The sequence below is a fragment of the Moschus berezovskii genome, chromosome 17 (assembly GCF_049115385.1).
Source record: "Moschus berezovskii isolate FMDL1 chromosome 17, NW_MosBer_1.0, whole genome shotgun sequence".
Classification (NCBI taxonomy): domain Eukaryota; kingdom Metazoa; phylum Chordata; class Mammalia; order Artiodactyla; family Moschidae; genus Moschus; species Moschus berezovskii.
The window spans coordinates 16,842,335-16,869,181 of record NC_142476.1 but is presented as its reverse complement, the minus strand read 5'-3'; the positions used below and the strand labels follow the sequence as shown (position 1 = coordinate 16,869,181).

Genomic DNA, 26,847 nt, shown 5'->3' with positions numbered 1-26,847 from the left:
CTCCCACTTTGCGTGTTTGTTGATTTCCCTTTCCTTGTCCCCTACCCTGCGGACTCAAGCTCTCATCCTTTTGAACTTCCAGAACGGTTTCTGAAGATTCCACTTGCATTTGTCATTAAGTTTCTAAGTTATCTGTATGGTTCCCTCCCAGTGCGAGCTGCTGGGTGCAGAGCCCAGGCCGCGGTCAGCCCTCTGCGCCTAGCACCGTGCTTTGCGTAGCAGGCATTCGAGCAGTACTTGAAGCGATGCAATCCATCCCCATCGCACCTTCAGGATGTCCCAGCAGGTCTGTGAGCTTGTGTTCCTTTGTCTTTGGAGTTTCTGCTCCCACCTCAGTGGACAGAGCCTGGTGGCCGGTTGCCCATTTTATCAGCCTAGTCCCAGCTCTTAGGGCAGCTAACCAAGTCAGAGACCTCACCAAGAGAAAGGGTGCCTGAGGGTGGCACTCGGGTGACCAGTTGCCGGCCTTTCTATGGAAGTTCCCCATCAGTTGAGATGTCTTTTCTCTCCCTTCCAAAATGTTGCCGTTTGGGGTTGATTTCTTTCTGCACCACGTGTTAAATGTGAGAAAAGTTACCCTGGTGGAGACAGGGTACCTTTTCAGAGTTCTGTCTCCTTGGACCACTGGAGGTGGGCCCTGCCTTCTCGTGGGAGGTGACCCGCAGTTTATCTGTACAGCATAAATAGCCCTCAGCCTGTCGCAGGAAGTGAACCCTCCAGGGGATGTCTGTGAGCGGGAGGGAGGAGTATAGTCAGCCCTGAATCAGTCTGCCAATGGAAACTGTGGGACATTTGTCATCTTTGGTCCAAAAGTGAGACCCAGGTGCCCTCGTCCACGTGGAGGACAAAGTCCCACCTGGATGCTGGGGGCTCCTCTCGGAGCTGGGGCTCTGAAGTCCTGAGATGGCGGGGCGGGGCCCAGCCACACGCTTGCCTCTGGGTCCCCGCAAGAGTGAGGCCAATCCTCCGAGACCAGCCTAGGGCTGGACTGGCCTTAAACCTAGTAGAGAAGCCTGGGCCTGTGGGCCTTTTAAGTCCAGTGACATTAAATGAGGGTCTGTCCTGAGCTGATGGGGAGAGCCTGGTGGGTGGGTATGTCCCCACGAGGAGGATTATGGGAGCAAACTGTTGAGAGAGTGGAGGATGAGGGATCCAGAAAACCCCCATCCGAGTGCGCGTTCTGCCACTTCCTAGAGACGTGACCTTGGGCAGGCCTCATACACCCGCAGAGCTTTGTTTCCCCATATATAAAATTGGGATAATAATTCTCACCCCGCAGGCAGGTCGTGAGGCTGCAGTGAGGTATAGTATGAGGAAATACTTCAGAAGCAATAAAAACGTTCTATAAAGGTAGGGTGTCATTATGCTGTCCCGTCCAGGCTGCGGTTCCTTCTCCGGGGTAAGAGAACGAGCGTTATAAAATGAATCAGAGCCCAGGCACCCATCAGCCGACGCAGGGAGGGAGGTGCCTGCAGTCGACCCACCAATACGGGACTGTCCAGACCTCGTAAATGAGGCCAAAAAGGAACCCCTCCATCTCCGAGCTCTTTTGCAAATTCGAGTTGGAGGCAAAAGAGCGGCTGAGGTCCAGCACATCTGGTTCCACTCCTGACTTCCTGTCCCGGAGAACTCTCCTGCCTGGAACTCCCATAGCCGGCCCCCACCTAAGCCGCTCTGCTAACAGAGTATTTTTAACCTGCCACCTCCTTCCGCTTTGCCGATCTGCAGACAAGGGTCCCGGTGAGATAACAGAATCCATTAGTGCCGCTAGCGTCAGGCAGTGCTTACTAAGTATGTCCTCAGAGCACCCTCGCCAGACACCCCTGCCGGATGATGGACACTGAGGGCAGGCTGGCTCCAGGCCCAGGCAAAGGAGGCTCCCGTGGGGCCCCAGAGGGCTCTGTGTTCCCCTCCTTCTTGGGTGTTTTCAGGGTTGGTCCCTTTCCTTGTATGTAGAGGAGCCAAGTTATTCCACAGAGTAAGGATCAGCGCTTCCCTGGTGGCTCAGCAGGTAAAGAATCCGCCCACAATGCAGAAAACACAGAAGATGTGGGTTCGATCCCTGGGTCGGGAAGGTTCCCTGGAGGAGGAAATGGCAACCCATCCAGTATTCCTGCCTGGAGAATCCCATGGACAGGGGAACCTGGTGGGCTACAGCCCGAAAGGTCTCAAAAGAGTCCGGCACGACTCAGCGATGACCGTGTATTAGATAAAGAGTGAGGATCAGATGCCCTTGGCTTCCCTTTCCTCTCAAAATCCCACTGGAATTTGGGTAGAAAGCATTGCTTAGAAGAGTCTGGAACTGGCTCTCAAGGGGTAACTGGTGGTGAACCCCTGGGAAGAGGGATTGGGGAGGAAGAACCATGCACTCCTAACCTTTGGAGGGGGCGGGGGAACGAGACCCCAACTCCAGAGGGTGGAGAAGGATTCGGGGAATACGAGGGGGACTCGCAGCCCCTCCCCGGGACCCTCCTCAGGTCCAGGTTGGCAGTAGTGGCCCAGAGGAGCTTGGGGAAGCTCGGACGGCGGGCAGGGGCAGATTGGCTGGGAGGGGCTGGCTGTGGAAGGGAAAATCTCTTCAGCGGAAGCCCGTTTGTGGGCTGAAGGTGTCCTCCAGCCAAGTCCTCAGTAACCGCTCACACACACACCAGCCCCTCCTGCTGAGGCCAATTTCCATGCTAAACTGTTCATTATGGCCACCCAGCCAGCACTACGGAGGTGTCAGAACCGATCAGTGCAGGGAGCGTGGACAGGGGGACACGGGAATGCACCCCCCACCCTGCGCCCAGTGGGAGGCTCAGACCCCAGGGAAGCGGTGATGAGAAGCCGTGATGCTGACGTCCAAGGGTGGGAGAAGGGTGTGCAGCCCAGAGGCGGAGCTCAGTTCTCTGAGCTAGTCTTTACTGAGAATCGCCGTACCCCACGCTATCCACCTAGGGCTGAACACAGCTCAGTTCAGATGGGGAAAAGGACAGACCAGCAAGTAACCGCAGGACTTGCTGTCTGGTACAGGGGTGCCCGGTATAAACGGATACATGAGGTCCCATAAGCAAGCAAGGACCTGTGACTAGGGATGCAGAGCTCCTGGAGGTGGGAGGTCAGAAGAGGCTCCCCCGGGGAAGTGAGCTGTAAGCCGAGTTGGGGAGGCCTCACCAGCCTCCCTGCTTCAGCCCTGGGGCCTGCAGTTCAGAGCCGCCACCCCCGCCGTCCCTGAACCCCAGCTACCCACGTAGCTGTGTCTTCCCATGTGCCCCTCCTGCCCTCCTCTTCCCCTCCCCGCCCCAGCCCAGCTGAGGCTTTGCTCGCCTGCTCCTGGACCTCTGCTGGCTCCGCATCCCTTCCCTTAAGTTCAGTCATTTCAGTTCAGTCGCTCGATCACATCCCACTCTTTGCGACCCCATGGACTGCAGCATGCCAGGCCTCCCTGTCCATCACCAGCTCCCGGAGCTTGCTCAAATTCATAACCATTGAGCTGGTGATGCCATCCAACCATATTATCCTCTGTTGCCCCCTTCTCCTTCTACCCTCAGTCTTTCCCAGCATCAGAGTTATTTTCAATGAGTCAGCTCTTGGCATCAGGTGGTCAGAGCATCAGCATCAGTTAAGTTTAGTCGCTCAGTTGTGTCCAACTCTTTGTGACCTCATGGACTGCAGCACACCAGGTCTCCCTGTCCATCACCAGCTCCCGGAGCTTTCTCAAACTCATGTCCATTGAGTCGGTGATGCCATCCAACCACCTCATCCTCTGTCGTCCCCTTTTCCTCCCGCCTTCAATCTTCCCCAGCGTCGGGGGCCACATTCTCTAACCCTTATCACAACGCCCACAGCTTTTAGGAGTTAGCTCAGACCACTGAGCGAGGTCCCGGCGTCTGGCCACCAGCAACAGCTCACCTCCACCCGCAGGCCTCCACGCGCCCGCCACACTCGCCCCTTGTTCTAGATGCTCCAGTCCTCCTGTTCTTTCCGCAGTGCTGTGCTCAGTCCACCATCCAGAGTCCACCTCCCCAGTGAAGCCCTCCCGGATTTTCCCATTCCGTCAGTTCGGCTCTTGCCATCGGTGACAGCACTTAGCAAAGCCAGTTTCCTGTTCGAGTCATTTAATGTTCGTCTCTCCAAGGCAGTGTGCACAGTGACCAGTGTCGCAGAGTTTGGGTGGGACTGTCCGGGCTCAAAGCTTGGTCTGTTTGCTACTGTGTCTTTGGCCAAGTACTTAAGTTCCCTGAAGTGTCTCATTTTTCTCATCAGCAATATGCGTGAACAGTGGTACGGGTCTCAGTGGGGCTGTTGTGGGCAAGTAACCATTGCCATGGGTAAAGCACGCAGAAAGGGGCCTGTTTGCTATTATTTTTATTTCCTATATGATTGCTGTCAGCTCTTCTTGCCTGGTTGTGGATTCCTGGAGGTCAGGAAGCACACAGGATTCATCCTTGTATTCTTCCAAAGAGATTCCGCTTCTCCTATGGTCTCGAAAGAAACACAAGAGGCTCAAGCTAGAAAGGAACCAGAGAGGTCATTTGGAGTGAATGCTGGTTTTCCTGATCGGTAAACTGAGGTCCAAATGAGCTGAAGGACCTGCTCGAATCACACAGCCAAAGGAACCTCGTGGTCAGGGTGTGAGATCCAGGTCCCATCAGCCTTTCCCGAGCCGACTCAGATGCTGTTTCTGTGTGCTGTTTGGAGAACAGGGGGTCAGTGTCGCCTCAGCCTTCCCTGGGCATATCAGTGACCACCCTTTGAGATGGCCGCTCAGCCCTGGACCCCGTCTGCTAACGGATGCCCACTGTGCTGAGCCCTTTGGCCCTTTCTACTGAGGCAGGTTTTCCTACCTTCCAGTCGGAGTGGCGATCCAGATCGGGGCTTGACCCTAACAGAGACTCCAGGGGTGGGGGGTGGGGGTGCAGGGGAGCCGAGTCCAGGAGACACGGTCCGGCTGGATCCCACCCCCTCCCAGCACCTCCCTGCCAGGCACCCAGGCACATTCAGACTCCTCCCTTCACTGTGGATTTGATACAGTCTGGAAAACGCGTTAAACATTACAGAGAGTAGTTGACGCGTCATTAATAAAGTACGGGTTTTGGCTGGAAGCCTCAACTTAAAATAGCACCGCGACTGAGAGTGAGGGCAGGGGAGGGAGGCGCAGAAGGTGGCATCCGATGAGAAGCGAGCCTTATCTCTGTGCGGAATGGGGTCGCTTCCCTGAAATTAAGGAGGGGGCAGAAAGAGAACAGTTGTGTTTGTGTCATTAGTAAGGGTGAGGTCAGAGCTCAGGGAGGTGAGACGTCTTGCCCCGGGCTAGCTGTGTGTCCCAGGCCAGAGCCAGGGACCCGAGCCTGGGCCGGCGCCTTTGACCCTAATCCACACTCGGGTGGTGAATGGACACCTTTCGCGTCTCCCTGAGCCGCTCTCGTGAGGCTACACCTTCCAGGGCTGTTTTTAATTTGAGAGATGTTTTAATGGCATTTTGAGACAGCCTGTTCCCTGGCCGATTCTCCAGAGAGGCTGGAGGGAGGTTTGTGTCTTCTTTGCAGAAGAAAAAAAAAAAAAAAATGGTGGGGGGGAGCCTTTTCTTCTGCCAGCACGTTCAGAGAGACCCTTGCTGTGGTTAACCAGCCTTGTGGTGTGAGGGGAGAGGTGAAGAAGGGGCTTGAGGAAGTGGAGGGAGAGGGGAGAAAAGGCTTCTGTGGTTAATTCAAATGCCTGGCCTCCAGGGCTTTCTCTACGGAAGCTGGAGCCCTGCTGCTTTCTGCCAGCCAACCCCAAGCTGGCTTTCAGAAGCAAAATGCAAATTTCTGCCCAGCTAATCAGCCCTGACAAGGTAGCATCACCTCCAGCCTGCCCGTCATTAACAAACGACCCAAGGCAGACCTGAGCAATCAGGAGTACCGCCCCTGGATGGAGGAGGCCATGCTGGAAGGTTCCAGAAACTTTAAAATGAGCTCACCAGAGAGCAGGACCTTGATACCAAAAGGGACACTGAGTCAGGCAGGGCGTCCCTGCGTGATCCCCTCATTCCGCTTTGACAATATTGCCTTCCCCTCTCTGTGGGACAGAAATGAACTGGATCGTGTTTAAACAGTAATGAGTGGGTGAGGGCGTGTGGAAGTCTATTATATTATGAGACCCGGTGGGCCGTCTATGAGAATAATTAATCTATTAATTATGTGACATAAGGAAAACAGTCCTGGCCTCTGTGGCGTGATCGCTGTTGCATTTGTTTCTATATCCGCAAAGCCTTAAGCGCTATCACTGGCACGTCAGTCAGTTCAGTCGCTCAGTCATATCCGACTCTTTGCGACCCCATGGACTGCAGCACGCCAGGCCTCCCTGCCCATCACCAACTCCAGGAGTTCACTCAAGCTCATGTCCATCGAGTTGGTGATGCCATCCAGCCATCTCATCCTCTGTCGTCCCCTTCTCCTCCCACCTTCAGTCTTTTCCAGCATCAGGGGCTTTTCTAATGAGTCAGTTCTTCGCATCAGATGGCCAAAGTACTGGAGCTTCAGCTTCATCATCAGTCCTTCCAGTGAGTATTCAGGACTGATTTCCTTTAGGGTGGACTAGTTGGATCACCGGCACGCAGATCTTCAGGAATGCTTGTGGTCAAATCTTTGCTCCAGGTCTCCCAGAGCCTCAGCATGTTAGTCTGTGGCATGGAGAAGGAGAGAGCCCCCCTTCCCTCTAGGCTGTTGAGTGGATTCAGTGAGAAGCTGCTGTGGGTCTGGGAGCCAGGCAGCAGCCCAGTGATGTCTGACTGCCTTGTTCTGCCTGCTTCTGGCTCCTCCCTTCTTCCCTCCCATGCCTGGGTCACAGTGAACAAGAGGATTTGATAGTCAGAGAGACACGAGGCATTTCTGCCCTCTCTCCCCCAATTCCCCATGCAGGCACCTCATGCTCAAATATCCAGAACCTGAACCCAGGACAGTATATGGCTACTTCTTTCCCCAGAGGAGGTAGGTCAGAGATGCAGAGCTGGGGGCCCAGCCAGCAGCCAAATTCCCAGCTCTAAGCATTCCTGCTTTACTGGGTGGGGGGTTGTCACCAGGAAGGAGGGAAGGGGCAGAGAAGGAGAGCACCGTCTCTGGTGCCCAGGGGGCGAGGGGGAGGCTGGTGGGAGCAGCAGGTTGGGTTTCACTGGCGTTCCGGAGCAGGCTTTCGCCCTGCAGCTGAATCAGAGCGGAGGAGCTGCAGAGACCAGAGGAGCCTCAGAGCCGGGCTGTGGGCAAACCTGACAGCCCATGTGGAATCCATCCCCGGCCTGCCCACCTCCTCCCCCGCACCCGGAGCCCGCTGGAGGAGCTGCCGCTGTGGGAACGCAGTGCCCGGCGCCTTAACCAGCAGGCTGGGTGAATCCCCCAGGTGCCAGCCCACCGGCCTGCACGCCCTCTCCCGGCTCTAAAAGCACAGATCCCCTCCGCACCAGCCCCCGGCATAGATTCCTGCCCCTTCCTCTCAGAACCAGAGTGAGCCAACCTCAAGGCTCCCCGTAGCTCCAAAGAAGGAGGTGCCTCAGAGTTCAAGCCACCCTGTGCTCACTCCAGGGCCAGAGAGTGTTCCCCCAGTCCATGTCAGGAAGACATCTAGATCGCCGTCCAGGTCAGTCAGTCAGTTCAGTCGCTCAGTCGTGTCTTTGCGACCCCATGGACTACAGCACGCCAGGCCTCCCTGTCCATCACCACCTACCAGAGCTTGCTCAAACTCATCTCCCTCGAGTTGATGCCATCGAACCATCTCATCCTATGTCGTCCCCTTCTCCTCCTGCCTTCAATCTTTCCCAGCATCAGGGTCTTTTCTAATGAGTCGGCTCTTCACATCAGGCGGAGACCATCCCCGACCATCCTCTCTACAGAGCAGCTGACGACACAGTGGCAGTGGCAGTGACAAGTGCCAGCCTCAGCTGGAGACCCTGACCCCTAGGACTCCTTGCCGCCTCCCTCTCTGGGGGGTCCTCCCAAAGCCTCTTGGAGCGGGATTTATCTGTCCATGTCCCTGGTCAGGGGGGTCATGGTGCTGTGTTATCACCCACCATATTTGATTAACCTTCAATCACCACCCAAAACCAAGACAGCGTATTAAAAAGCAGAGACATACCTTTGTCGACAGAGGTCCATCTAGTCAAAGCTATGGTTTTTTCAGTGGTCATGTACAGATACGAGAGTTGGACCATAAAGAAGGCTGAGTGCCAAATAATTGATGCTTTCAAACTGTGGTGCTGGAGAAGACTCTTGAGAGTCCCTTGGATGGCAAGGAGATCCAACCAGTCCATCCTAAAGGAAATCAGTCCTGGGTGTTCATTGGAAGAACTGATGCTGAAGCTGAAACTCCAATGCTCTGGCCACCTGATGGGAAGAGCCGACTCAACGGAAAAGACCCTGATGCTGGGAAAGACTGAAGGCAGGAGGAGAAGGGGAGGACAGAGGATGAGATGGCGGGATAGCATCACCGACTCGATGGACATGAGTTTGAGCAAACTCTGGGAGTTGGTGAAGGACAGTGAAGCCTGGCGTGCTGCAGTCCATGGGGTCACAAAGAGTTGGACAGGACCGAGCGACTGAACAACAGCCACCGAGCCAGCATGGGCTGGCTCACCCACCCACACCTGTGGGCCTCTCCCCCTGTTTCTCCATGAGCAGGAAGGTACCCCCCACCCCCGGAATACCCTCAGCTTAGTGGGCTGGAAACAGCGCCCACCAGAGGGGTCCTGAAATCTGAGTCAAGTTATCCTTTGTTGGAGAACCCGACAGGGTCAGAGGCAGCTCAGACCACCTGGAGGGAACAGGCCCTTTGCCCACCACAAATCTCTTTTCACAACAAACTTTGAGAACAGCCTGTTTTCCCAGTGCAACTTCCTGCATAGTGTTTGCCTAATCCGTCTGTCCAAAATCCCTCTCCAAACACGAGGTTTCCTGCCCAGCACTGGCAATCAGAGAGCTAATTATCTGGGATTAGAGATGGAATGGGGGGTGGAGGGGGGGAGGCTCCCATTTAATTACAGGAAAAATTAGCCCAACTGATGTGGGCAAAGCCACTGGGATTACAATGGAAGTCCAGGGTGGAAGGCGCGAGCAGCCTGCGCTCCAGCCTGGGGTCTTCAGCCCTTGGGCGGTATCTCGGGTCTGTGAGATGAGGAGGAGGGCTCCAAGAGTTTCTCTTGGGGATCCGGGAGAAGTGTGTGTGTGTGTGTGTGTGTGTGTGTGTCTGTGTGTGTTGGAGACAGTGTGTGTGTGTGTGTGTGTGTGTGTGTGTGTCTGTGTGTGTGTGTGTGTCTGTGTGTGTGTGTCTGTGTGTGTGTGTGTTGGAGACAATGTGTGTGTGTGTCTGTGTGTGTGTGTCTGTGTGTGTCTGTGTGTGTGTCTGTGTGTGTGTGTCTGTGTGTGTTGGAGACAGACAGGAAGAGAGGCAGAGAGACAGCACAGAGAAAGACAGAGAGAAATAACAGGCTCGCAGAGAAAGTGGAATTGCCAGGAGAAACACGAGGAAGAGAGGGAAGGAGACGGCGGGCAGGAGGGGAAGGGCTTGCTGGTGACAGCAGACATCCCGCAGCCCGCCTCCCGCCCCACAGTCCCCGCGGGCTGGCCTTCGGGTCCCTTTCAAGGCGGGAGCGGGGAACAGAAAGGCCTCCCCCGCCTTCCTTCTTTTCCTTCTTCTAGCGCCCGACACACGGACCCATTTTGCCACCCACAGTGCAGGTGATGAGCAGGTTCATCCCTGCGGAGGGACGAGGCTGGGACGAAGAGCATGGCTCCTTTGGGCTCCTAGTGATCTGGAGTCCCCTCTGTGGCCTGAAGATGCGGCTTCCTGCCAGTCCTTGCCTCCTCTCCTAGGAGAAGAAGCTCCTGGCTCAGAGAGACACTCATTCATTAAGTTATTCATTCATTGTTCTGTTCTACAAATAGCTAGGGACCCTGAGTTTGAGTAAGCTCCAGGAGTTGATGATGGACAGGGAAGCCCGGCATGCTGCAGTCCATGGGGTCGCAAAGAGTTGGACATGACTGAGTGGCTGAACTGAACTGATCTGAGGGAGCAGTATTAGGGGCCAAACCCATCACTGATGTATGGATTTTCATTAGCCCAACAGAACGGAAATTGACTCTGGCTCTAAGTTATGAGCGATAATCTCCTCACCTCTTCCCTCTCACGTACACTAAAACCATCCTGGAAATAGCCCAAAAACACCTCCTGGCCAGCTCCTGTCCATAAAGGATCTGAGCACATTGTGCAAAGACCTGACAAAACACCAAGGCATCCAACAGCAAAATGCAAGCCTGTGCAGTGCACAGGGTTTGAGTACTTGAAAGTGATTATTTATATGCATTTATATGTACCAGCCCACTTCTTTCCAAATAAAGAATTAGGTGGCATAAAAGATTGGCAAACATTTATAACGAAAATCATCCCTGAACTAGAAAGCCCAAGTCGTGAGAGGAACAAAAATAAATATGCTATGAATAAAGCCAAAATAGACAACAGCACCCAGCCTCAAATTCGCCCTGAGTATCCTGGCAGCCACATCAAAAAGGGAAATGGGATGAACTAGAAATTTTTAATCTCCAATAGAAGAGATTTTTATGTTTCAGGAGAGACAATTTCCAGACATTACATTCTGTAAGTAATTCACCATGTGAGCCCTTATACAGAAACCAGGAAAAAAAGTTTCACATCAAAATCAGAAGTGTCTTGTATATGGCAGTTTCTTACCTTAACTTCCACTGAAGTGTCAGGGCTGTGATATCCTTGTAGCAGTCATCATTCAGTGAACTGCTCTTATAGAGTAACCAACAATAAACAGCAAGTGGATAAGGCCTTTGAGGAAAGTGAAACTTGCTGGTTAAGCTTTAGAGGCCCAAGTTTGTGGCTTTCTGGAGCTCTAACTTAATTCAAAGACAGAATGCAATTTTTTAATCACCCCTCTTTGTGCTTGGCACTCAGAGGGGTGATTAAAAGTTGAAAGTTGAATAAAATGAACTCGACAGCTTCAGCTTCTGGGAATTTATTGTTTTTGTGGACACTTCCATTGGGGCTCAGACAGCAGAATAAGAGCCTTAAAATGATAGATAGTAAGATGTTAACATCCTTTATAAGACAAGAGTGAATGCATTTTGGGGAGGCGTTGTTGTTCAGTCACTATGTCTGATGCTTTGTGGCCCCGTGAACGGCAGCACCCCAGGCTCCTCTGTCCTTCACGATCCCCCGGAGCTTGCTCAGATTCATGTCTGTAGAGTCGATGACGCCCTCCAACCATCTCACCGTCTGCCACCCCTCTTCTTCTGTCTTCGGTCTTTCCCAGCGTCACTGGGCAGGCATGCAGCTTAGTCAAGGACTGTATGATCAAACTGACCCAGGTTCCAGCCTCTCTCTGCCACGTGCTCGCTGTGTGACTGAAAGCTAGCCTGAGCTCTCTGAGGCCCCGCGTCTCCATCAGCGCGATGGGCTTGGGGGAGCAAAGTCGGTACTTGGAATAAGGCTCCTGTTGCCTCATGCAGCACATAGTATGTGCCCAATTAGTGGCAGCTGCGCTGCATTCCAGGGTCACTGAAGAAGGCGACCTTTCGAGCATGGGGAGAGGAGGCCTGAACAAGACGAGGAGGCTCACCAGGGCGACCAGGGACCCGTGGCCCCCCTCTGGGAAATCCCCTCAAAGCCATCACTCCCTAACGATTGGGATGATCCAGAGCAGTTCTGCAGCTATCCAACCCAAGTTCCCCTTTCAGCTTCGTGTTTATCACCGCTTGACTGGGAAATCCGTGACCCTCCTTTCTCTCCCCTGTTTGATTTCCTCTTTGGAGACGCCCAGGACTTGGCCTTTCAGCAAAGGAAGGTCCGTCTCTGCTTGTAGGGAAGGCCCAACCTTCCCTGCTCAGCCCCGTGGTCTCTCTCCAGACCTCTGCCCTCAGGGGACCCTCCTCTGCAAGTTGTGGTGAGATTCAGGTGGTGGGGTGAGGGGCATCCCTCCCTGATTCGCCTGGAGGCAGCCCTTGTCTAGACTGAATGCCAGCCAGCCCCAGGCAACCTCCGGGTGACGGCGGAGAGAAGGGCAGACGCCCAGAGCTGGGCGGGATGAGAGAGGCAGATCCATCCGGAACATCGCAGGGTCGGCCAGGCGGGCTCACACCAGGCTGGTCTTCGGGACACACCCCTTTGGCCCCACCCTCTCCTGCTCTGCTTTTTTTCCGCGGTTTCTCTGGTACTTTCCAGCTCACTGCCAAATTGTCAAAAGCCATAAGAGGCAAAGTGCTGTTCAGTTAATGATTCCGGTCCCTGGAGAGGTGGAGCACTCTTTTAAGAGGGAAAAAATAGAGAGGATTTGGGGGGGTGGGGGTGGGAGGGGCACGGAGGGGGTCGCCTTAGTACTTTGCACAAAAGCCAAGCTACAGCTCCTTCCAGCTCTTTCTTTCAAGGAGCAGATTAGAAGTGGGGAGGTTTGCCCCGAGCGGCCTTCTCTCTGTGGGGAAAAGCCGGGGGCCTCCCCCTACTTGTCTCTTTCTCACAGAGCAGAAAGAGTCTGCAGCGGAACGCAGCCATCCTTTGAGGGCCCAGCAGCCTCCGCCCTCAGCATCCCCAGCACAGGTCCTGGGGAGACCCTGGCAAAACCACCCCTCCGCGCTCAGAGGTTGCCTTCAAAAGCAGGCAGCAACCTCTCGCCCCACAAAGGGCGCCCGCCGCGCCTGCCCTCGCTGCCCACCCCCGCCTGCTTCCCCAGCTGTTCCCCTGCGAAAGGGCTGGGAGTTGGGGGGCAGGGAGTCAGTGGCCCCCGTGGGCCCCTGAAGAAGTCCCTCCCAGCCCAGTTTTCCTCCTCAGTCTGGCCCCACCAAGTCAGTATATCAGGAGTAAATTGGTCAGAAAGTCTTCACCTCGTGCAGCCCTTTCCAGATTCCCGGTTGTTTCCACATTCCTTATCTAATTTGCCCTCACCGTAGCCTTGTCATGCTGGCTGTATTTTTTCGTTTGTTGTTTTTTTTTTTTACCATTTTTGCATATGAAGAAAGTGAAAATTAACTCCCTTGACTGAGGGCCCCCATGTGGCTTCAACCCGCAGCCAGTTAAGACGTCAGCCCTGACTGGACAGTCAAACCTGTCAGGAGGGAAGCCTGACGTGTCAGAGAAGAAACGGCAAACCCCTCTGAAGAGACCTCCCTCCTCACAGAGATGAGACCCGGGCACTCTGATTCCCATCATCTCCAAGTGTGTGGAGATGGCAATGGCAACCCACTCTAGTACTCTTGCTTGGAAAATCCCATGGGTGGAGAAGCTTGGTAGACTACAATCCATGGGGTCACAAAGAGCTGGACACGACTGAGAGACTTCACTTTCTTCCTTTCCAAGCGTGGCCTGCCTTGCGGGGGAGTCTTATGTTCCGTTTCACAGTCTCCCTGGGACAGCTCCCTGTCCGCTGCTCACATCCTCATGGGAAGAGTTCCACCAGCTGCAGACAGCCACACGCTGGGTGCCGTGGCATGTGGGTCCAGGGGCTCATAGCCTGCCGGGCAGTGCGACCCTCTCGGGTCGGGAGGATGGGAAGCCTGAAAAGAAGGGCAGTGTCTGCATCCTGCTGACCCTGGAGCCCACGGGATGCTCTGTTCAGAGAAAAGGCGGTACGAGGTTTGCTGTGCACAAGGCCGGCTGAGCCCGCTTCGTGCCTTCGCCAGCCTCCTCCGTGAGCCCCTGGCACCTGCGGCAGGCAGTGTGGCACCCAGGCCCCAGCGGGGGCTGCATGCTGGCGCTGCGCCCAGCAGCTGTGGGGTGTTAGCTCGGGAGGGGGCGGGCATCGAGGAGAAGCAGGTGCCCAGCCCGAGAGAAACTGGTGACTGGGAAGGGTCTCTGAGCAGCGAGGCCCGGGTAGGTGGCTAGAGTCCCTGACGGATCGAGCAAACGAGACTGTCCTTGTCACCCCACCCCATCCCCAGCCCACCTTGATTAGAATGATCTGGCCCCCGAAGAACAGCAATGAATTAATTAGGGGTCTGTTGTCATGAAGCAGCTCATTATTAAAGTCCCTCTCCTGGGAGGGGAGATGGGGAAAGGTGTGACGACAGCTATTCAAACAGAATCTTTTAAGAGAGCTAGACCTGTCCTCAGCTGTCTGCTCTGCCCTTGGGCTCTGCCGGAAAGTCAGACACATTAGAGCCTATAGGGCGGCTCAGAGCCGCACCGGCCGCCCCGGATTTCAGGTAGTGGAGGCTTTCTGTCCTCACCGCCCTTCCCTTCTCTGACCCTGCTCCTCAGACCTCAACTCTGACCCCGCCTTCGTGACCCTCACCCTCACTCTCCGCCTGTCGCCGAGTCAGCGGAGCTCCAGCTTAGTGGTTCTTTTCAGAGTGGCACCTCGAGTGTTTAGAGTTGTTGCTGTTCAGTCTCTCAGTCGTGTCTGACTCTTCGTGACCCCAGGGACTGCAGCACGCCAGGATTCCCTGTCCTTCACCATCTCCTGGAGCTTGCTCAAACTCGTGTCCATTGAGCTGGTGATGCCAAACAACCATCTCATCCTCTGTTGTCCCCTTCTCCTCCTGCCTTCAATCTTTCCCAGCATCAGGGTCTTTTCCAGTGAGTCAGCTCTTTGTATCAGGTGGCCAAAGAACTGGAACTTCAGCTTCAGTCCTTCCAATGAATATTCAGGACTGATTTCCTTTAGGATGGACTGGTTTGATCTCCTTGCAGTCCAAGGGACTCTCAGGAGTCTTCTCCAACACCTCCTGCTAAGAGCTCTTACCAATCCCATGGGAGCCAAAAAAAGATCGTTTCAGCAGACACTGATGTGAGCAGCGTGTGTGTGCCAGTTTCCGGAAGATTTGGTGGTGGTGGATGGGGTAGATATATGGACGTGACTGCCTCGTTTTCTCCCCGTTCTTTTCTATAAATGGGAAAATAGAGGCCCGAGAGAGTTGAGTTCTGGCTTGCTGCATGCCAGCTCTGTGACCTTGAGGAAGTTACTCGCACCTCTGTGCCCCAGTTTCCCGTCTATGACACGGGATACTAAGGCCTTTGTGAGGCGCACGTGAGATGTGTGTGGAGTCCTCGGCATGATATCCAACAATGTGGCGTTGTTGTTCAGTCGCTCCGTCCAAACTGACTAAACAGTTTAGTGACTCTAAAAGAGTCATGTCCGACTCTTTTCGACCCCATGGACTGTAGCCCACGAGGCTCCTCTGTCCATGGGATTTCCTGGGGAAAAATACTGGAGTGGATTGCCATTTTCTTCTCCAGGGGATCTTCCCAACCCAGGGATTGAACTTGCATCTCCTGCATTGGCAGGCAGATTCTTTACCACTGAGCCACCTGGGAAGCCCTGTCTAACAATAAGAGGGATTCAGTAAACGTAGGCGGTGACTTGCGTTCCAGCCCTGCCTGGTTTCGGCAGCAAGAATCTATCCCGCCTCAGTATGCGTCCCTGCGCTCCTACTCAGTCCACAGCAGGACCCAGTACATAAGGCACGTGGTGCTGCACAGAACAGTGTCTGTTTTCCAGGGACTGACAACCATCTCAGGAAAGATTACTGCACGTGTTCACAAGTACCTGTGCCAGCAGTCACGCTAGGTACTGTGGGGGTTCAAAGGAGGGACTGGTGTAGACTTCATGGAGGAGGTGGCGTTTGGGTTGGGCCTTGAAGGATGATTAGGATCTAGGAAGTAAAATAAATTCTTAAGCAGAGGTATAAAAACCAAGAACCTGGGGACCCAACTGGGGAAAAAATTGCTGGGAAAGACTGAAAGTGGGAGAAGGGGACGACAGAGGATGAGACGGCTGGATGGCATCGCCGACTCGATGTACGTGGGTTTGAGTGAACTCTGGGAGTTGGTGGTGGACAGGGGAGCCTGGCGTGCTGCAGTCCATGGGGTCACGAAGAGTTGGACACGACTGAGCGACTGAACTGTATTGGAAAATGGTGAGAAGGTCATATGAGTTAGACCCCTGAGTGACACATGGCGGCATGCCAACTTTTCTAACTTTTCAGTTGGAACAATTACAGGTAATTTGTGTGTGTGTGTGTGTGTGTGTGTGCGTGCATGGATGCATGCAGAGATTTCCTTTATTTCATCTTCCAAAAGTGGTGTGTGTTCATCACTTAAAAAAAAAGGAGACTAAGATAAGCTAGAGAAAGAAAATTACAAACACCTGAAATTTAAGGATTTTGCATACAGAAAAGGCAGGATCAAATAAGTGTTTTAAGAAGATTAATCTGCAGTGTTTGGTGGAACAGATTAGAGCAGGAATATGCTGGAGGCCGGGAGATTTCTCAGGTTATTGCAGCAACACAGATAAGAGGCAGTAAAGACTCAGACCTCGCCCGCCAGCAGCGGGAAGAGAAACACAGCGCCACGGACGCGTCTCTCACACTCGCTGTGCATTTTCTGCTCCGTGGTGGACACATGCCACATGCGTTTTTAAAAACTGACTTTTCCTTTCTAAGTCTCAGGGAGGCTCCTGCACTTAGGCACAAGCCCAGTGTCAGGAAGCCATGCTCACAGCCTCGACCTCCCTGCCTATCTTTCCAGCCTGAAATACCATCCTCCGTGTTAATGAAAGCAAGAGATTACTGTTCCAGATTATAAAATGTGGGGCAGTTTTAGGCCATTGAAAAGAATGAGTTAATTGAAGAGTGTAATAACCCTCTTCAGCACCTGCCCTTTTTTGCTCTTTTTCCAGCTGCAGGTGGCCTTCTTTGTCACCCCGGAGGAGACCGCTATATGATCTATTTTGTTCCCCGGGACTTATCTCCAGGGACACCCAGCACTTTCTAGATGTAATTTTTAGTCCCAGGGCAGGCATTGTCCTCGTGTTTGACTTAGGGAAAACCGAGGCCCCAGGGGATGGCTCGGTGAAAGAGACAGGGTGCAGGCTTTGCAGTCGGGCAGCCTCCGCTTGGAGGTCGCTAGACTCCCTGCTAGCGGCGTGATCCTGCGCTGGATACTTTGTTTCTCACGCCGTAAGATAGGAAGGCCCTCAGCAGAGTGTTTTCAAGATTGTTCACGTTTGTATCTCTAGCTTTTTTGCACACTGGTTGTCACGCTCAATAGATGTTCCGTAAATATGTTGAACTAATTGATAAAGGGAGATAAGCCATTCAAAAGCCCTCTGTATATCCAGCCCCAGGAAGTGTTAGTTTCCTTTGCCCCACCCCCACGCCGCTCCGCTAGCGCCCCCTGGAAATTTTCCAAGGTAGTAGTTAACCCTGGGGGGCATCTGTCCTTAAGCCTCGTCTTCGCTGCATGCTGTTTCAGAACCTGGTGGAGCCTGCGTTGCCCCCACGTGGACCTAAAGGTTGGTTCTAAATCATTCCCAGTTCAAAAAGCCTAAGCGGTTAGATGGTATCCCCACACGGCCAGGGCCTCCCCAGGCCAGTCACCTGGCTGTGATGGCTTGAATGGAGATCCTGAGGCTCCAACATTGCTCGAGCTTTGGGTAAACAGAGATTCTGAATTTAGCAAGAGACGCTCATTATTCTTTATGAACTCCTCCTGCTACCCCTCCACGTTCCCCGCCCCCAGACTATGCGCTCCTGGTGAATTATTGCTTTGCTGCTGCGCGATTTGATTTCATCTGAGGCTGCTTAATGCTTCTTCCGCCCTCGCTGTGTTTATCTTATTGTTTCCCAGAACAATCAAGTGCTTCCTCTGCCCCTGGCAGCTTCAGCTTGTTCCCGGAGCCTCCTGACATGCCCAGGCTGTGAGCTGGAGCATCCTTGAAAGGCAGGGCTGGTCTCAGGTCAGAGCTCCGTGCTCCGGAACTGCCTCGCGTCACTCCCCTCTCTTGGTTTCCCTTGTCCCTTCCCCGACCCCTGCCAGCCCTCCCTGGTAGAGCGAGACCCCAGACGCTGGATTCTGGGACTTCTGGGCCTCGGCGTTGCTCTCCCCTGAGAAGTACAGGGCCAGGCCCTGAGACAGGAGCTGGCGCCCTTGGGAAGTGCAGTCGGTCCTTACCCCCAGGAAGGCATGAATACAGCCTGCTCCTCGCCACTCTGTGGGCCGTTGGGTGGTGATGCCTTGGCCAGCCACCCCTGGCTGATAAGGAGCAGAGAAGTCATGACTTAGAAGAGAACCCCAGCTAACCTCCCCAACCCCAGGTCAGAGTCCCTGCTCAGTATATAGTCACCACATCCCCTGTCCTCAGAAGCCAGATTTCTCAGCCCATCCCAAGATGCAGAAGTCCAGAGGCAAGTGGTTCCTCTTGGGACCCCCTCCCTGCTCTCCAGGAGAAAACCCTCCCTGACCTGGCCTTCTGAAATCCAGGAGCCTCTAGCCCCAAGCAAGGCCTGTGTGCTAGCCTGTCCACCCCCTGAATACAATCTAGGGCAGGTTCCTAACATGCACAGAAATAGAAATAACTGAACCTGGAAATGTCAGTCTCCAGTGTCAAAGCCCCAGGATTGACCGACAGCTCACTGGGGGCCGGTGCAGGAAGTGTCCACGTGTATGTGTGTGGAGGGTGTGTGTGTGTGTGGAGGGTGTGTGTGTGTGTGTGTGTGGAGGGTGTGTGTGTGTGTGTGGAGGGTGTGTGTGTGTGCGCACGCACGCGCGTGTGCACACAAGGGTGAGGTCGCTGGAGCTCTCCAGGTTTCGCACACCTCAGTGACCTTCCATCTCGTGGACAGGAAGGATCCTTAGTCTCCCTCTCCCTCGTCTCTCCTGGCTCCATGCAGCCCGCGGGCCGAGTTGTCCAGGCTCCTGTGTCCTCTGCAGTTATCCGAGCATTTAGGGGCAGGCTCCCAGCTGTCCTCCAGGGAGCCTCAGCCCACTGGACCGTGTGTGGCTCCGTGTGGTTAGTTACCGTTTGCAGAGATTGGGGGCTGAGGGAGGGGCACTGAGCCCCTTCCAGCACCCCGGAGGTCGCTGCTGCTGTGTGCCTGGGTCCGTCTGTGGATTCACGTGTAGTGAGTGCCGGAGAGAGGGAGGAGGAGTCTCGGAGACCGATTCTACCAGAGACTTCAATCTATAAATAATTCGGGTCATGAAACTGCAAAAATAAACTTCAAGAATCCCCGCCCTCGAAGCACTAAACGCACAGCTGCAGATACACACGCTCATTAACTCACTCCCAAGTTCAGTCTGAGCAGCAGCAGGCTTCTCTACCTTCTTTAAGAGACTCAGTGTGTACACACACACACACACACACACACACCATGCACTGCACAAGCCCAGAGTCCTGAGGCAGAAATAAAATCAAATAATAAGGGCCTCCTCCAAGGGGAATTTTACGACACACGGTGGTAAGACCTGCTGAAATTGTTGAGCCCTCAGTGACTACATATCAAAAGCCTCACCCTCTCCAAATTTACTCAGGTCTGACAAACCGAGTTTCCAAGAAATCTGCGCTTGGACATAACAATCACACTTCTATGTTTATGTCACACTTTATAAAGTTTCCAAAGACTTTGTATTTCCTTCCCCTCCTGCTTCTCAGTTTTAGTATCAGCTCCTCCAAGAAGCCCTCCCCTCCTTGCCAGCCTCCCTGGATTTCCCCCCACAAATCTCTGTCACACGGGGCAGCCCAGGTGTGTGAGGTCTGATGGGATTGTCCACTTGCCTATTCCTGGGGCTTCCTAAGGGGACCCTTTCTCGAAGCGTCCCCAGCTCTCAACACAAGCCTAGCTCCCAGGAGGCCATGTCCTGAATGAATATTGGACAGTCCTGAAATTCATGGCTAACAAGTCATTTCTTCTCACAACATCCTGCTTGAGCTCTGAGGACAGGAGTTACCACCCTTATTTGGCAGCCACGGAACCTATTACACAAACAAGTGAAGCGACTTGCCTGAAGTCACACAGCCAATTAATGAGAAAGCTGGGATTAGATCCCAGCCCTGCAGACACAAACCAGCGCCTCCCTCTGCGGGGTGCTGCCTCTCAAACCAATCTGCTTCCTACTGAGATGCCCAAGAAGATCCCCGGTTCTATGGCTCCTCAGCAGTTATTACAAAAGTACTACGACTGCTAGTACCCCTACTACCACTAATAATGCGATATGAGAGCGTCAGATCCCAAGCAAAAGCTCCATAATTTAGAACTAACTAGAGAAGAAGTTGATGCATAAGGAAAAGCGTTTGGAGGGGCCTGCAGGTAAGCTAGTTAATTGGATATGCTGATTTGAATTGGATATTCAAGTAAAGAGGCTGTCATTAATTTCTGTGCAGACCTAGCTGTGATTTAAAGGCAAGTGACTGCTAATAGGATTACTATTTCATTCTCCTTTCGAAGAGGCCCCTCCCACCTGGAAGACCAGACAGTAAATCTCCTGTGGATTTCAGCTCGCCTCCTCCTGCCCCAGAGCCAGCCCTCATCAGCTGACTTTTAGCTTCCCAGCACGGTCCTCCCAAATGAGGCTCTGAGTTTACTGCCACCTCTAGGAGACAGGTGATTGTCCCACGGTGGCCTTGGGGCCTGAAAGAGGAAGGGCAGCTGAAGACAGGGCTGAGACGCTCGTCACCCAGCTCCTCTGTTCGCAGCTGAGTGAATGGCTGTGTGCACCACTAATATTTCTTAGGAGAGTCACCAAGTGACTCTGGGAAACTGGATTCTACGGGAAACCAGCTCTGCCAGCCTTTAGCTGTGTGGTCCTGAGAAAGTGACGTCCTTCTCCGCGCCTCCAATTTCCTATCTGTACGATGGGAAAACAGTAATAATACGTCCTTCAGGGGTGGCTCGTAAGGATTAAATGAGTTCATTTTTGTTAAGCACTTTCGACAGCAGTCAGCACATGGTAAAAGCTATAGAAGTGGTTGTGTGTGTTGTGTGTTTAATCGCTAAGTCATGTCCAACTCTTTGCGACCCCATGGACGGTAGGCCGCCAGGCTCCTCTGTCCATGGTATTTTCCAGGCAAGAATACTGGAGGGGGTTGCCATTTCCTTCCCCAGGGGAATCTTCCTGACCCAGGGATCCACCCGGCATCTCCTGCATTGCAGGTGAATTCTTTACCGCTGAGCCACCAAAGAAGCTCCAGTAGAAACGGTAGCTATTATTAAATTATTTAGGCCAACAGGGCCCTTTGAAAAGTCCACCAAGTCCATCCTGCCTTGATGGTCCACATTTAACCATGAACCAAAGAAGTCATCCTGTGTTCAAAGCCCCCCTGAGAAGGAGGGTACGGTCTCCTGCAGTCTCCCACTTGCAGCAGGGGATCCTCTCAACAGGAATTCTGACTAGAACTAGCCTCAACCTCCTTGTGCAATGGTTTAGGCACACTTTTTTTCTTTCTCTGGTCTCTGTAGAGACTGTTGCCCTCCATTGTAGGATACTGTCCATCTTGTCCCACCTTCTGAGCATTGTCCAAGCAAAAGGACAACCGCTAACTCTGCGTGTCCGCTGAGGTCCCGCCCTCCCAGGAGAGGAGGAGCCCAACTAGAAGGACAGGTTGAAGTGACCAGCTTTCCCCGTCTGGCCTGCGTCACCTCCCTGCCCTGCGCCGTCTCCACGCTCCTCCTCTGCCTGGTTGGATTACCTGGCTGGGGCCTGTGCGGCCCGCTCTGGTAACGCCCTTCTCTTGGAGCGGATCCCTGGCCTGTTTCAGCGTCCTGTTGTCCTTGTGGTCATTGGATCCTGGCCCCGGGGCGCAAGCCTCAAAGCTGAAGAGAACTCATTTCGTGGGACACCACAGGACAGACGCAAGCTGCTGCGTTTTAAAATCCGCTTTTCTCTGGGTTTCTGCCGCAGTCTCCGCCTCCACCATCCTGTGTCTGGTGAGGACGGAGAGCAATGTCGAAACTGAAAGCTTCCAAGGCAGAGAAAGATGGGGACCCCTGGGCTTGAATTACAGCAGGGCCCCCTTGTCCCTCCTCAGTCCAGGGGTGTTGGCTTCATCAGCCATGTTTTCCTCTGGACCACCCCGGATGGAGCTGGTGGGAGCCCCAGGGCCAGCCCTGACCACCTGCGTCCACGAGTGGAAGGGCCTGGATGAGACGGGCTCCAAAGCCCCATAGCTCCAGCAGTTTCCTAAGTCTGTGATTCTCCTGTGACAGGCACGGAGCAGATCGCCTATTCAGAGAGGGAAACTGAGGCTCAGGGAGGTGAGGTAACTGACCTGAAAGCGAACCTGAGGCAGAAATCAAGCCCAGACAAGAGCAAGAACACAGTCAGAGCAGCAACCCCAGAGCCTGGTGTCGCGCTTTGGTGTGCTGCCCGCAGGGAGAGAGAGGAACCAGGGAAGGGACCGGTCTCTGCTGCCCAGCTGGCCCGTCCTGCCTGCTGCCTGCCAGTCCCACCCGCACCTCATCCCTGGGACCCCAGCCCCCTGTTCCCCTTCTCCATCTTTTCTGTCTTCTCATCGGGATCTCGGAGAGCTGCACCAGCTCAAGGTGGATAGTACGGACTTCTCGGGCAGGACTGCTCCCCTCTCCAGGGATTTAGAGGGAATGACATAGGCTAGTTCAGTTCAGGTTCAGTATCAAGAACATTTTCTGTTCTGGTTTAGTTTCAGCTCTGATGTTTTCAGAGTTCTGTAGGTTTGATTCTGGCCTCAACTGGTTTATTGAAAGATTCAGATTGTAGACAGGAAAAAAAGTGTTTAGGCTTCTTATTCAGAAAAAAAGTTAAGGACTGGGATTAGTCCTAACTGGGACATACCAGAGTATGTGATGATAAGTTATCTTTGGTAAGATTCCACTCCAACCTGGCCATGGGTACCATCTAGTCCCGGGGCCCAGAGAGGGAGGGCCAGACATGGTGTTCCTCCTTCTGAGTGTGTGTGCCCAGCCTCTTGGGAGGGAGGCTGGTTTATCTGGCAGAGGGTTAACCAGCCTGCCCAGGTGGGGAGATCCTGAGCTGGCCAGCCCTGAAGTAGGATGATGGTTCTGCAGCTCTTGGGGCTGAGCCAGTGCCTGGAGGAGAATGAAAACTTCTTTGGAGAGGAACAGCTGTCCTAGGGAGGGTGGTAAGCGGCACTGGGACATTTCCTCTTCAGAGGAGAAAGCAGAGCTTCAACTCTCCCATTTTATGGATATGGAATATTGAGGTTGAGCCAATCAGAAGTCATGACTGTCACATCTCCCCCACCTCCTGCAGTAGCCTGAGAACTTTTTTTTTAACCGTCTTTTAAAAAAATATTCATGTATTTACTTGACTCCATTTGGCCTCAGTTGTGAGTGCAGGGTCTTCACTGTATCGTGGGGATCTTTCGTTGAGACGCAAGGACTCTCTCTGTTTGTGGCTTGTAGGATCTTAGTTCCCTGACCAGGAATTGAACCCATGTCCCCTGTGTTACAAGGCAGATTCTTAACCCCTGGGCCACCAGGGAAGTCCCGCCTGAGAACTTTTGTGATTAAAAGCTACTGTGTTTCTAGAAGAATCTCTTGGAAATTATGGATTTCTCCATCTAAAAGAGAATGCTGCTCTGAAAGCTAAGGGGAGCTATTTTAATTGTGGGGCGTTTTCCCAGACTGAGACCCTTGTTCTTGCCTCTGCTTGAATCCATCATGACATTCGCTCCAGGGTGGAGGGCAGTAGCCTCAGCCCCACCGCATCATTGCCGACCCCGAGTCTTCCTCCACCCAACAAGAATGAATTAAACAGCCCCTCACCCCTCCCTGGAAGGAGGGGCTTTAATGACAGTTGCCAAGGCAACAGCTTGGAACAGTAGGAAGCTACTAGTTAGGAAGAAAAAGGTCGAAAGAGGAATTGAGAGGAAAGAAGAGCCCACTCGAAGGGAGTTTCTGGGGTAAGAGTGGCTGAGAGCAGAGTTCCTTTGGTTCCACTGAGGTCACCTCTTCATCTTCGAGGCCAGAGTCACCCACAAAGCAGACAAGAAGAACACGGTACCTTGCCTCTTGCCCTGCTCCAGTGTCCCCACCCCTGGGATACAGGCACAGGGCCTCATGCAGGAATCTGCTGTTCCCACCACTAGGAACCCAGAACCACTGTGCCCCGCCCCACAGTGGGATCATGGTCTCCTTACCCACGCCAGTCCAGCCCAAGTCAACAATCGCAGACCGTACCCTGGCTCAGGCCCCGCAAGTACGCAAACTCTTAGGAGGCTAGAAAAGTTTGAATCGAAGCACTAATCCAACTTTCCCAAGTCTGCAGCAAATAAATGCTCCTGACCTCCCCTCCCTGGACAGTAGAAACTGAAAGTGCATCCACTCCTCCACGCTGGCATGTTGACTGTGGCACGGGCTCCACGCGTGGCCCTTGCGATGAACAGGTCCTAGTCCTGGCTATCCGTGGGGTGGGAGAGAGATGGGCAGAGGGACGGAGACGGTGAGAAGTCCAAGAGAGAAAGCACAGCGAGTAGGAGGGAGGGACTTCATCTTAAAATCATCCAGAGAAAACCGTCTTTTGACCTCAACTTTGATTTAGCACTAAAGAGCCCACGACGCTTTATCAGCTGGATCATAGTTCATGTCCCTTCAATAAGCATTTCCCGAGCATTCCCTTTTATCCATCACCAGCTCTGTTCCCAGTTTCATTATTGTCCTCAGAGGCTGGTCCTCAGGGAAACAGAAAGTGTTCCTGCCTTCACAATGTTGGTGGACTTACACACATGAGAGGCAATCAGAGAACAATTTAAGTAGGTAGTCAATACGCATTAGCCAATACATACGCAATGAACAAGTCAATTGGTTATAATCTCAGGACAAAATGTGTGGTGGCGGGGTGGAAAGCCCTCAGGGTGAGGAGCAATTAGTGTGGTAGAGATATTGGAGAAGGCTTTATGGGGGAAGTGGGCTTGAACTAGGGGGTTGAGATGGACAGAGAACAAAGAAACGGTCCGGGTTGGCAATATTGGTCAACAGTCAGCTTCTGTGTTGAAAATAGGATGCTGAGCAGGAGGAGTGTGTTCAAACCATGGACTCCCGGTCATCTTGTTTCTGTGTGAACTGATAGTCCTCAGGGGCCTCTCTCCACTGGCTTTCCAAATTCTATGTAGAACTTGAGTGTTAGTCACTGAGTCGTCTCCGACTCTTTGCGACCCCCTGGACTGTAGCCCTCCAGGTTCCTCCACTGTCCTTGGGATTTTCCAGGCAAGAATACTGGAGTGGGTTGCCATTTCCTTCTCCAGGGCATCTTCCCAACCCAGGGATCGAGCCCCTGTCTTTAGCGTTGCAGGCAGACTCATTACCGCCTGAGCTACCGGGACGCTTCATGTATTGCTTAGACTGCTGCTGCTGCTGCTGCTGCTAAGTCACTTCAGTCATGTCCGACTCTGTGTGACCCCATAGACGGAAGCCCACCAGGCTCCCCCGTCCCTGGGACTCTCCAGGCAAGAACACAGGAGTGGGTTGCCATTTCCCTCTCCAATGTGTGAAAGTGAAAAGTGAAAATGAAGTCACTCAGTCATGACCGACCCTTAGTGACCCCACGGACTGCAGCCTACCAGGCTCCTCCATCCATGGGATTTTCTAGGCAAGAGTACTGGAGTGGCTTGCCATTGCCTTCTCCAATTGCTTAGACTAAGGGAATGTTTCTCCAACCCCCAGTCCAGTAGTATCCACATCGGCTGGGAATTTATTAGAAATGAAATTTCTCAGGCCTCACTCCCGCTGAATCAGAAACTCTGGGATAGTCCCAGGGGTGAATTTCTCTACTCCCTTCAGGCAGTTCTGAGGGCATGCTGGTTTGAAAACCGTGGGTGACATTGGTGCTTATAAACCCTGGCTACTCATTAGCATCACCCGGGGAGCTTTGAAACCCAAAGAAGATGCCAGGTCCCCAAGCACAGAGTTCCTGATGAATGGATCCAGCCATGTGTTTTTAAAACTCCCCGGATTATTCTAATGTACATCCAGCCTGAGAAGCACCAGACTAGATGATCTCTAGGTTCTTCCTGATTTCTTATCCTGGGATGGACTCTGAGACTGACTCTCAGATTTCTGTCCTTGGGGATTCCTGGCTCACCGAAATCACCTGGTGGATTTGCACACATCATTCAGGGGATATTGTTGTGGTGGGGTGGCGGGAGCAGAAAGCTCTTTCTGAGATCCTAAAATCTTGAATCTCTCGATGACCCATTTTTTGATGGTGTGTGTGCTGGTCCCACCATCCTCCCTTACCTGCTCAAGGCAGAACCATTGTGTGTAGATGTTGATTCTCCTACCCCAAACGCAAACAAGTGTGCTCAGGCACATACTCACACCCCCGCATCACACAGTGCTGTGAACGTGTGCATCCACACACAAGAATAACCGTATAAGGATATTCAGATCACACCTAAAGACATGTACGCACACACAAATAAACCCACCCTAGAAGGTCAGACCAGCACACTCAGACTGCTTGGAAAAGGATTCCTTTTGGTGGAAACTGGGCTGTTTGAACTAAGAAGCACTTCTGTCTTCCCTGTAACCCCGCCTGCCTCAGGGTAGCCCTTGGGGACCGGACGTGAGGATTATCTTCTCTAAACTACCTGCTCTAGGCTCAGGCAGGGAATTCACAAGGGACTGCTGAGGACGGACGCTGAGGATACCCTTGTTTCTTGTGCAGATTCGAGCCGACGGTCCCCCCCACGGTGGGGTCCAATATGAGATGGTCTCCGTGCTCAAAGACGGGAGCCCCATCCTCCGGGACATGGCCTTCTCCATCGACCAGCGCTACCTGTACATCATGTCTGAGAGGCAGGTAAGTGCTGGCACCCACCCCTGCTTTCCAGAGCGCAGGAGGCGCAGATAACCCATGACCTTTGTGCAGAAGCTTTTCCGCAGAACAAGAGAGACCCCTGGGCCTGCTGCTCAGAGGCCCCGGGAAGCTTTTGCAGGGAGTCAGGGAGAAGCCACTGGGGCCAGTCACTTCCCGGAGCTTCTCTGCAGGCCACAGACCCTGTCTGAGCACATGATGAACAGCTCTGCAAGAACGGGCCAGACTGCACGGAGCAGCTTGGTGTGATTAGAAGGTAGATTTACTGCCCCGGGCCCACAGAGTCTGCTGCTTAAG

At 53.4% G+C, this 26,847-nt stretch overlaps 1 protein-coding gene across 1 annotated transcript in view; it reads left to right on the top strand.

The window, feature by feature from the left end:
* PLXNA2 (plexin A2) overlaps positions 1-26,847 on the top strand; it is a 231,634-nt gene that overhangs the window by 75,931 nt on the left and 128,856 nt on the right. Inside the window, exon 4 of the mRNA XM_055419000.2 lies at positions 26,401-26,535. Within this exon, the coding sequence (XP_055274975.2) occupies positions 26,401-26,535 (135 nt within the window). The remainder of the gene's footprint in view (positions 1-26,400; positions 26,536-26,847) is intronic.